The sequence below is a fragment of the Typopeltis vanoorti genome, chromosome 21 (genome assembly GCF_054136105.1).
Source record: "Typopeltis vanoorti isolate ZY-2024b chromosome 21, IOZ_Tvanoo_1.0, whole genome shotgun sequence".
Classification (NCBI taxonomy): Eukaryota; Metazoa; Arthropoda; class Arachnida; order Uropygi; family Thelyphonidae; genus Typopeltis; species Typopeltis vanoorti.
This window is the reverse complement of record NC_143569.1, coordinates 73,999,227-74,011,554: the sequence shown is the minus strand read 5'-3', so window position 1 is coordinate 74,011,554 and position 12,328 is coordinate 73,999,227. Positions and strand designations below refer to the sequence as shown.

Here is a 12,328-nt window from a genome sequence, read left to right as displayed (position 1 = left end):
TGTTCCCTTAAGGTGGATGAGTAAATCAGCAGGTCGTCCTGGAAGCACAAAACTCCCTTACCCAATATATCAGATAGAACAGAGTTTGAGGCTCTGAAAATTCATGGCTGAGTTTCTTGCTCCTTGGGGAAGTCGGCACAGTTCATATTTTTGCCATTTGGTGGTAAAGGCAAAATACTTCCTGTCCTCCTTCCTGAGTGGGATTTGGAAATAGCCAGAGTTCAGATCTAACTTTAAAAAAAATTTTGCTCCTTTCAGGCTGACCAGTAACTCCTCAATCTTGCACTCAGGAAAGTCAATTGGCTTAGTAACTTTATTGACTTCCCTTAGATCTAACACAAATCTCAGATCTCCATTTGATTCTCCATGAGTATGAAGTGTCTGTTCCAACGGGAGTTTGACCTCTCAATGATTCCCGCCTTCTCGTACTCTATCAATAACCTCTTCAAGCTGTCCAGGTGTTTCGGGGGGGGTCTGATATTGTTTTACATATATTGGGGTCTCTGAAGTAACTTGCATTGCATGCTCTACAGCGTTTGTGCAGGGGAGGGGAACCAATCCCTTCCGTGAATATTGCCTGTATATGTTTTGTTTGGAAAAATTCTCTGCGCTCCCTCTTTACCAGATCGGAGTCATGCAATTTCATGTCATTTTGCATAAGCCTTTCCTTCCATTCAACATGATCTTTCTCCGCTTTACTCACATCAAACTGCATAGTTTCTCGCATTTTGTTTTATCACCGAGACTGTGCTTAGGCTGGAAAGTTCTTCCACATAGAGATAGTGATCGATTTCCAAAATCACACACGAATTGATGTCTCTCTAAAAAATCTATACCCAGTATAATCTGGTTGCTGAGGTCTTACAATTCAGGGAGGACTATCACTTCGTGTGTGAGGCTCACAAGGAAACAACGCATGGATATCCTCATGAAGGCCTTGTAGTGGAAGAGAGAGAGATCAACTCTGGCAATGCCCACGATTTTATGGATGTGTTGTAGCTCGACTAGATTGTTTGCACTCAGAGTGTCGAGCCTGCTAAACAATGAGTGAGGAATAAACTGATACATGGGCTCCAGTATCTAATAGGAAGTTGCACAGAGTTCCTTGTACGAATCTCTCCACTAGGGTCAGGGTTCCCCCACCTTGTATTACTACTGGGCTCACACTCTGCATTCTACAGAGCTTGCCTTCACCTAGCTCCCTGTCGCTCATTGGTTCATCTCGAGTCGCAGTGAGGGTTTCCCCTTTTTCTCCTTTTCTTCCCCCCTCTTTTCCTTTTTTTGATGGAACTCGATGTCAGACCCCTCACTTGGAGCCAACTGGTTTTCACCTTGCTGGAGAGTCCTCTCTTGCGACTTCTCTAGCACCGATTCTCTTAAGTCAGTAGCCTGAGCCATGTCTTCCAACAGCCTCTCCCTTTTCCTGGCTGCCTTGTAGCACTCATTGAGGCTTCTTACTTTTTCCATGTAGACTCTGTTGCAATTCACAGGAGAGGCCCAACCGGAACTGTTGGAATGCCATCCACTCAAGATGGGTTCCTTCCTCTGGCGAGACTCTCAATTCTCGGGTGAGTATCAATATTCTGTTTTGATAATTACCCACTCCTTCCCCTTTTTCTTGTATGCACTTGTACAGTTCTCCAAATGTTCGAACAATCCCTCCTCTCCTGGAGAACTCGGAGACCTGTATCTCTTTAAATTTTTTATAATTCAGGGTCCTTCTTAACATAGGCTGCGAGTTGTTTATCGGCCAACCCTTCTAGGTTCTTCTATGTATTTGAAAAACGTTCTCACATCATCAGTATCCTCTCTGGAAAACTGAGGAAAAATCTGCTGTGGGTTTATAGTCTTAAAGAATTCCAAGTCGTTTAACTCTGAGCTCGACGGAAGAGACATACCTGTACTTTAGCTCACACTGATGTACAAAGATTAATTTTCAACGTTCTTATCTTAAAATTTCCTGATTGCTGTGCATGAGACTAAGAACAACTCACTGTGATTGATTCAATTCTTTCAAATAATGGAACAAACACATCCTGTTGGCTGCGGCATTGTTACATTGTTGATTTCCTTATATAAACTATACTTCTATTATTCCCTTTTATGCCAACTAAGAGTGAAATCTCTAATCTATCTCTCTGGGATCGTTTCCTTTTCGAACTCTGAAAAATTTGTTTGAGCTGCGCCAGTCAGAGTTCTAGGACAGAAGAATTCTTGCCTCAGAGAAACCTCCCAGAGTTCTAGAGCTACCTAATCTTGTTAAAGTTTAAAGCGTCTGTAGAAATCTTAGCTTGCAGTCATCGCCTTATTACTCTAAAATTCCCTTATCTTCCCCTTATGCATAGGTTCAAACTTTTATGAGTGGTAAAATTAGTCTCATGCTCAGGCTTACATAGCAAAACATGTTTATTAAGAATCTAAAGAGCTTACAAATAGGTTTAAACATATCAAAAGCATATCACATTATCATTACTAAATCAATTGACAAACAATGAAAGAACACTCTAATTAATGAACATACAACTCATATCCTTAGGTTAAATAAATGAATACACACTTAGCATAAAATACAAGTTCATAATTCCTAACTTCAATTGCCAACATAGGCCACTTCACATTAATTAGGTTTCACACAAAATCTTAAATCTTCAGACTACCAGTCCAGTTTGGAACTAACAAATCACTAAACACATTAATCACTCAAAAGTTCTCTAAGTAATTGTCCATCTTCCTATCCAGCTAAATTCTCGTTCACTCTTTTCCTCTAATGCTAATTGTTAATTGAATAAGAAATTTCTGTACATTACCACCGCCATTTGGGATTGCCGTGTCCCTTTCATCCGTCCTTTGTCCTTAGATACCTTTCTGCTTCAGCGGGTTGCATCCACGTGAAGGTCACGTTGCTTGTCATGTATAGCCATTTTCTACATTCTTCTAGGCAGACGCTCGTCTTACTGGTCACTGACGATCCCGATTTCCAGAGGGATCCTTCCACTGTCTCATCCCAGTAAAAAAATTACCGATGGCCCGAATTGGTGGACGCCGTCATCTCACGTACAGCTCATCTGATACTAGTCGGTCAGCAACGGGGAAGGACCTGACATCGGTCATCGTAGAGCTTCCTTCCACTGGTCAGCATCGTAGCTCCGAATGTGAAACCCGCATTTATTTTCTCTCGTTGTGCCCTCTCTTGGTTACAGAAATTTCTGATGGCGCCTTCCTATTCGTCCTCACGTTATCACGTCACAATTCTTCTCCTTGAAGAGTGCTCTTTTTGTAGAACACGAATTCGATTCGCTTTCCACGAATGCTTTTGCCTCGGGCGTTACGCTATCGTAGGTAACTCACACGTAACCTTTGAACCTTTGTTAGCATTTTGACATACATTTTGCATAGAGTATATTTTAATCTCTAATGCTTTTAAACAACAAATTTCTATTTATACAGAGAAAATTCTCCTCCTTATTACTTTAAGGTAAAATCAAATATGTTCTCTTTTTACAATTTGTTTTCTTAACTAATAGTACAAGTATTTCTTGGTCATTATTGTATTCTTGTTAAATCTTGAATGAATGAACCTTTTGATGAAAAGGTCCTCATTCGGGATCTAACAAATGGGACATGCCAATTAATTAATAATAATAATAATCAATAATTTTCAGTTCATATTTACAATAGGTTTCAATTCAATTCAGCTCTTTTGTGTGTTGTGTGTACTCAACATTAATTGGCTGACTACCATGAGTCAAGTCATGGTAGTCAACCTCCTAAATAGGAGATGGCACTTGAATGGAATTATGCCAATATTTCATATAAGTATCTTCATGGGCACATGCACACATGCACACTGGCAAACAGGTTTTTTTCTACTGAATCCTGTGATTAGTATCTGCATACTATTTCCATAGCTTCCAATACAGCTATTCTAGTGTAGCCATAGATACTGATCACCAGATTCAGTGGAAGAAAATCTTTTATACAGGAACAGATATAAATCCATGAGCTTTTCCTAGAATGTTCCTCACTATTACAGCATATGCCAAATCTCAGTGAAGTTGTCTGTCTCACTTTACCTAAAATCTGGGTGACCAACATAATAGTTTCAGCTAGTTTCATGAATTCCCCAGAGAGAGCAGTTAGGAGTAGGATCTCCATTCATATGCAATCTGTGTTTACTTTCTTACTAGTGTGATTGCATGCACAGTGTTTGTCTGCTCATGATGTCTAGTTGATGTAGGTGAACTATTAGCATAATAATTTATTAACTAAATAAATTTAATTAGTATTATCTATACATATGTTTATTCTATCTGGTCATCCCAAAAGTGATGTTGTTTTTTATATTGTACTTGTTCAAATGTCTCAGCTTGTCTAAACATGAATTTTTTTTAAAACTGTATAAGTATTGCTAAGCTGAGGTGGCCTCATTCTAAGGAATTCCATCTTTCAAGAATATCATGCATAAGTTATTATTTAAATAATCCTTTATTATTATGGTGGTCACTGAAGAACACATCATACTTTGAGTTCAAAAAAGGCAACAATGCTGCTAACACTAAAAATTTTGCAAGAGTTGTATGGCAATAATGTTTTGAATGAGCAAAAATGCCAGCAATGGTTCCAAAAATTTAGACAAGGAGGCTTTAGCTTGAAAGCTTCCCCTCACTCTGGGCACCCTGTTTCTCTTGATAACGATATGCTGGAAGCCGCTATTGTATGAAATGCCAATGCAACCGTTGAAGATTTAGCAAAAGATCTTAATTCATCGCCATTGACCATCTCATTGCCATTTGCAAGAACTTGGAATAGTGTTTAAGCTCAGCAAGTGGGTTCCTCACAAACTGATGAACAACGATTGAAGAGAGCATGTCAACATCTGCACTAGTCTTCATTCTTGAGAGGTTCAATCTCCATTTTTGAGTTGTGTAGTCACCTGTAGTGAAAAGTGGACACTTTTACAAAAATGTTAAGTGCCAAAGGCAGTGGGTTCATTCAAGAGAAACAGGCTAAACCTCATCCAAAACAAGACCTTTACCCTCAGAAGGTTTTGTTAAGTGTTTGGTGGGATATGGCTGGTATTATTATTATTAAGAGAGACCTCTAGGGAGTCAGGGAATCATTGAGGGAGGCCACATACTACACGCACTGGCTATCGTACTTATTCTTGAATTCATTCACATTGCTTGCACTCACAACATCCAGAGGCAATCCATTCCAATCATGCACCATCCTATGAGAGAAAAATCTAACCCTCACCCCCCTTCTTAGCAGCATTCATTCTCAGCTTTCAAGGATGCCCTCTTGTCCTTTCCCCACCCTCAATAAATTGAAAAATTCCATCAACTGAAATCCTGTATGACATACATACATTCTTTCCATTCATGTGGAATCTTCCCTATTCTGAGACTCAAATTATATACCCAGTTCAGTTGAACACTCTTTCAGCACACATGCTGATATCCCATCAGTCCCTATTGCTGGATTCTTATACAGTTTATGCAACAGCTCTAATACCTCATCCCATACACCTGCATTTCTTCATCCAGTGAAGAGCGAGTTTGATAGCTTTTAACAAAATTGACACTCATTAGTTGAACCTCCTCTTCTGCATCTGCAACCCTTACACCATCTGCATTTAAAAGTTATTCTTTCATTTTTATTCTTCTTTTACTTGCAGCATATCAATAGAATTCTTGTGGGTTGTCTTTAGCAAGCAGAATCAGTTTCTTTTCATACTCAGACTTTGCTTTCTGTACAACAGTTGACTCTTCTAGCTTGCTACTTTGAAAATTATAAGTAGCAAGCTAGAAGAGTCAACTGTTGTCAATCCGATAATTTTCATATCGGACATCATTCTTATGCAGACGGTATTCCTTCCACAGCATCCTTTTCTTATGAATCTCTTGTTTAATAAGATTACACATTCATTTCACTTCTACCCTATTTATTCTTCAAACTCATGGGACACATTCTGATATCGTATCATTTAAGTATTGTTTAAATGCTTCCCATGCACGGTTGATATTCTTCCCATCCAGCAACTGATGCCGTTCCACTGAATTCAGTATACTCCTCAGTTGGTCATAATTTTCTGCTTTGTAGTTTAGCGTGTAACTTTTTCTGAATGGAACACTTATAAACTTAGTCACTTCCCAAGTGAGTACTGCATGATCACTGTCACCAACCAGAGGTAGAATAGCTGCATCTTTAACTGAAATGTCCTCTGACACCATAATCAAATCTAATGCTCTTTGACCTCGAGTTCCTTCTCTCACATGCTGCTCAAGGAAGTTGTCCCGCAACAGCTCAATAAATGCATTTTCATTCTTCTCATGAGATTCTACTGCTACCCAATCAATATTTGGATAATTAAAGTCTCCCATTATGATTATTCTTTTCGTGCTCATTTTGTCTATTTGGTGATGCATTTCTTCATCACTGGAAACCAATCCACCAGGTCTGTAACAACACCCCACTATGTAATTGATCTTGTTAGATTCCATCTAACATCAGATGGCTTTAAACTCACTGCCACATGAAATACTGTTAGTAGCATTACAATCATATGTTTCAAGTCTAACTGGATTCATGTCATCCAATATTATTAGCAACACACCCCCTCCTCTCCTATCCTCTCTAAAAATAGTGTACTCTTTACACTCAATACTATCAGTTAGTATGTCTGATTCTGATAACCAGGTTTCACTAATGACTACAATCTGAGGTCTTAACATATTGACTAAGGCAACAAACTGTACCCATTTGTTTCTAATACTCCTAACATTTGTGTACAGACAATAATCTACCTGCATGTTCTTTTGCATACTGTTGTCTGCAGTCTGCATGATAGAGTTGGACAACTTGCAGATCTCTATTCTTCTCTAGTGCCTTATTCATGTATACATCTTTGCACACGTTTGATGGGTTTGCACCAGATGAACACAAAGTTGAAATTGTTCTCTCCTCATCAACGTTTCCACAACAAAGCCCATTCCTGTTATTAACACTGTTATATGACATTTTCACTCTTACACACTTTGAACTCTTGCCACAAAAACCAAACAATCACAATTGATGTATACTGTGAACAACTTGATCAATTGAATGAAAAACTGAAGAAAAGAGGTGTTCTCTGGTCACTTGAAAGGTTGTTGTTTTTTGCCATAACATATGCCCTCATAGTGTAAGAATCACCTGTACCAAGATTGAGGAACTTGGCTGGGAAAAGCTTCCATAACCTCCGTATTCTCCTGATCTTGCACCTTCAAATTACCACTTATTTCGAAGTTTGCAACATTTCATTAGCGAAAACTTTGTGTTTCCTAAGAAGGAACTCCCACAATGAGGTCTACAGAATTAGTCTGTCGAGACAGTTGAAAAGATAGTTGAATCCTTTGGTTGCAAAGACCTGGTTTCAAATTCAATCCAGAATGCAAGGAACTTTAATAAGGCCTTTTTGGCTGAAGGCGAGTTAGCCGATCTAATTGGCTCCTGCAAAAACTGGCCAGCCAGAATATATGCAACTGATAAACATAAATGTGCTTTCATGGGCTGTTCAACAGAATTGACATTCATCCTCCCCCCACCCCATTTTTTTTTTCATGTCGCAGTAACAATAATATGAGTAGCAACAGTTGTCCACAATCCTACAAGTTGTCTGCTAACTTACTAACACTGTTATATGACATTTTCACTTATTTTTCAGTCTGTCTTCACTGAAACAGCCTTTCCCCATAAAATGTTCATGGGCAAGTGTATACTCCAGCAAAAGAACAATCGATTTATTCTCTCTCTCTCTCTCTTAACTCCCTGCTCACACACAGTATCAACTTTCTGTTCTGAAGCCTCTTGTTTGTGAGAGTGATATTTAAAGAAAAAGAAAGGGGGAGATGATTGAAAAAAGAAGCAGTATTTTTTTTTCTTAGTATGGAATGCTGTGGTAAATAAACTTTTCATATTCTAATTGATAAATGTGGAAAAAAAAAGTAATGTATTGTGTTGTCCAATTTTTATATGAAAATTTAAATTTCACAAAGAATATATAATTTTCAGCAGTAGTATTTTTGTTCAGACATCTGATGTTATTTATTATTATTATTTTTGAAATGATGTTATTTATTATTATTAGTTTTGAAATGAGGTTATATTTTATATATTATATAATCATTTACGTGCAGTTACATTAATAATATCACAATGAGTTCCTTGACATCTGACTCCTCTCTCTTCTGTGGGATAGGAAGGTAATAGCAAAAGTTAATATAACCTAAACAGAATGATTAATTTTTGGAATCTTGAGATATCCTGACTCTGACCTTGAGATATAAGGTCAGAGTTAGGATAATAAGCATGAAGTGCTAACAGAACAATTCCAAACATCCTGCTTATATAGTACCATATCCATTAACCTTTATAACCTTAGAATGTTCATTCAGAACTGGAAGGTCAGATGTCATATAACCAACTATAATTGCCATTGCTGTGATGCACATGCATTGTGCAGACAGACTAAGAATATGAGTAATAATTATTAAAGTGGCATTGTAATTTATGAGAATTTTATACTGGATTGAATGTAACTGTGAAATGTAAGTAGATGGATATCAAAGTTTCAAACATTTACTTTCCTTTATGTGTAGGCTTCAAAAGGGAAGATTCTCCTAGTGATGACTCTGTTATTGGTCCAAGCCTGCCTGTTTCCTTAAAGCGAAAGCTTAAAACAGATAATGAGTCAGATGATAATGATGAAGGATCTGAGGAAGGATTATCACATAAATCAAAGAGTGAAGTTATTGGACCAGCACTTCCTATACGCATACAATTATCTTCTGAAAAGGATGACCTTATTAGTTCTCACAATTTTATTGGTCCTGTTTTGCCACCTGGATTTAAAAAAATAGACACCCAGGAGGATGAGATAGCTCATGAAGTTACTGCCCAATCAGTTTCGTATGAACATGATGATAATGAGGATGATGATGATGTAATTGGTCCATTGCCTAGCGAGGCAGCTGATAAAGATGCTGACATTGATGTTACTGTAGATTTTGAAAGAAGAGCCAAAAAGATGAAAACACTTTTAGAAAATAAAGTGAGTTTATCAATTTTTTATTATCATTTATTTATATTTAATTATGGTTTTGTTGAAATGGTGTTTATATCCCTTCACTGGGCTGCTTGAAGAAAGACTTCTAAGTTCAATTCCACTCAAAGATTAGAACTTTTTTCTAAGCCTTTCTTTGACAAGTTCCTGAGTTAATCTCTGGCACAGCCAAGCAGATTCCTCCCCTGGAAACTTGGGGGTTTTTTAATCCTGTAATCTCATGAAAATGAATTGTAGGATTTGCACTATTTCAGAAATAATATATAGTGTTAAGGTTAGGGACCGTGAGATGGAGTAGTTGTCTGCTGTACTACTCCTTGGATACCAGCTATTAGTCACTAATAGTCTTGGGTTGGCAGTCCTGTGATTGGTTAAGGATTGGGGCTAGCTGCCTGCTAGTCTTAAAAAGTTAGGGTTAATTGCTTCGCCTACTCCCTTTGGGAAATAAAAGGCATTAGCAGATATTTATATATATATATTTTAGTGAATTATTCATGAATAGAAAGTTCTTTCATAGTATAGTACAGTGCCTTCATTGCACAATTGTCAAGGGTGATTTGATATTTTCCCTTCAGTTGGAAATAACCCTGTTTGAATTCTGTCTCGGATGTGAGGAATCTTCATATGGTTTTTTTCAAGTGAAAGTAGATTAGCTGGTCTCTTAGAGGGGTGGCATATTTCTTTTTATCTTGCAAACCAGCAGAAGAATCCACTTAATTAGCAGGCATAATACACTGGCTTTTGTAGCTTTAGTTGCTTAGGCCATAATTCCAAACATCCTGCTTATATAGTACCATATCCATTAACCTTTATAACTTTTGATTTGCACCCAACAGAAATGAACAAACTGGTCATATCATATAAAAATATAGTTATTGAAGTTTTTTACATAGGGTAACTGAAATTTCTGTACTTAAAATAATTGTCCTCTTTTGTGATTTCATGAAGATTTCAAAGCATTTCAGGCAGATTTTGTATCATTGCTTTCATACATTGTACTTGTTATTCGACCATTAATTTCATCAAAAGAAAATTTGCCGAAGGTTAATGAACAATGTCATTCCAAATAAAATAAGTTTCCTGCTTTGCGTGAACAAGGTATTAAGAAATCCTCACATACAGAATAGTCCTTAAAAGCATCATATTTAATTGCGTATATTTACCACAGGGGGGGAAATACAACCTTTTGATGACTTGTATCCAAAATTTGTGTAAGATTGAGTTGGCGATCTGTTGAGCAAGAGCAGTAGATGGTAGAATCGACATTGGTGATCAGTAATTACATTATTAGTCTCCAGGTAGTGAGGAAGTTAAAATAAATAAATCCTATAATTCTTTTTATTTTCAAAGTAGTAGCCAGTCTCTACTTTCAGCCATCGCTGATAGTGAGCTCGAGACTCTCAGTGATTACTATCAGGAGACAGATTGCAGCAAACAAGTACAAGCAGCTCTCGGTTTACGCTGGTTGCGTGCGTGTGCCTTCTTACTGTAGTGTGGTTGACTGAGAAACAACACTAGCAGGCACTCTAGTGTTTGAGTGTTTACCGAGCTAGTACAACGTATATGTATCAAACCTGGTTTTAATGTTGAATCTACCTAATTGTTCTATTTAATTTTTTTTTACGTACATATGTATTAAAATGGGGTGCATAATGGTCAAAGCTGTATAACTGAGAGGAGACCTCCACATAACCTTTAAATGAATGCGGAGAACCGACCAGGGCTTCTGTCCTAATGTCCAGTCCTCACCTTCTCGTGGTGCACCCTGTTGGCTATCTACCTGGATACTGAATGAATGAGGATGGGCTGGCAATTTGGTATTTAGCCAACCAAATTGTATTCTTATTGGTTAAACCAAAATAGAAAATGATGGTACCACATGACAAAATTTCATGCCGGCTGGGGCATCGCCTGGTTAAACAAGGGCCCCCATTGTTTTCGCGAGGAAACCAGGACGAACAGCGAAAAGTCAGCTACTGGAACAAATCTCAAAACACACCCCAACTCAACATCACCAGAGTTAAAGATCGGTACTATCAACATAAGAAGCCTGAATGGCAAAGAAATGGAGCTAGCTGAGGAATTATATAAGACCAGATCGACATAATAGGGGTGACTGAAACAAAAAAGACAAAAACTGGTGAGATCTTTCTGAGCAATAAATACAAAATATTATATTCAGGCAATGACAATCAAGGAAAAGGAGTAGCCATAGTATTCAACACAAAATACAAGGGTAATCTTCTTGAATGGCAGGCAGTCTCAAGTAGAGTAATGTGGGCAAATATGAGAATGGGGAACTGGACAATGAGACTTATTTGTGCCTATGGTCCCACAGAAGGTTCTACTAAGGTAGAAGTGGAAGAATTTTTTTTGGCTTTAGAAAAAGCAACTGACACAATGAAAAAGGAAAAGTTGGTCCTTGTTGGGGATCTAAATAGCAGAGTAGGAAATGATTGTGAGACATACAAAAATATTTTGGGAAAATTTGGAGAAAAGAGCAAAGCTAATAATAATGGCAAATACCTGTTTGATTTCTGCTCAGGACATGGACTGGTTATTACTAACACCATCTTCCAACATAAAAATGTGCACAAATTCACATGGAGAGAAGAGGCAAGAAATAAGAAAAGTCTCATTGACTATGTTATTGTTGATAGTAATGTTTTCTCCCTGGTGCAGGACACCAGAGTGTACAGAGGATTTAAAATTGGAAGTGATCACTATTTAGACTTGAGCATGATAAAATTGAATTTCATATTGAAAAGAATAACATGTAAGAAAGTTTTAAAGCAAATAAAAGTTCAGCATCTCTCAGATGTGAGCTGCAGATTAAAATACACAAAGATTATTGAAGAAAAAATGAAAGAGTTTGAGAATAGGAACCAAACCTTGGAGATTCAGTGGCAAGCCTTTAAGAAAACCCTGATTGATTCAGCTAGAGAGGGATGTGATGAAGTTGTCTGAAAGGATAGAAAAATTAGAACTCCGTGGTGGATATGGGAAGTTAAAGAGGCAGTGAAGGAAAAGAAGAAGAAAGCATATCAAAAGTTCCTAGCAAATAAGTCAGCTTGTGCTCTTAGAGAATACAGAGAAAAATGTAAGAAAGCTAAACAGTGTGTAAAACTAGCTAAACAAAAGTCATGGGAGAACTTTGGCAAGAATATAGAAAATAAATATCAAGAAGTGGTAAGATATTCTGGAGGTTGTTGAAGAAGCTTAGAA

At 37.5% G+C, this 12,328-nt stretch overlaps 1 protein-coding gene across 1 annotated transcript in view; it reads left to right on the top strand.

The window, feature by feature from the left end:
- The window catches only part of LOC150094978 (GPALPP motifs-containing protein 1), an 80,207-nt gene that overhangs the window by 7,488 nt on the left and 60,391 nt on the right, over positions 1-12,328 (top strand). Inside the window, exon 2 of the mRNA XM_090411162.1 lies at positions 8,640-9,091. Coding sequence (XP_090267288.1) covers positions 8,640-9,091 — 452 coding nt within the window. The remainder of the gene's footprint in view (positions 1-8,639; positions 9,092-12,328) is intronic.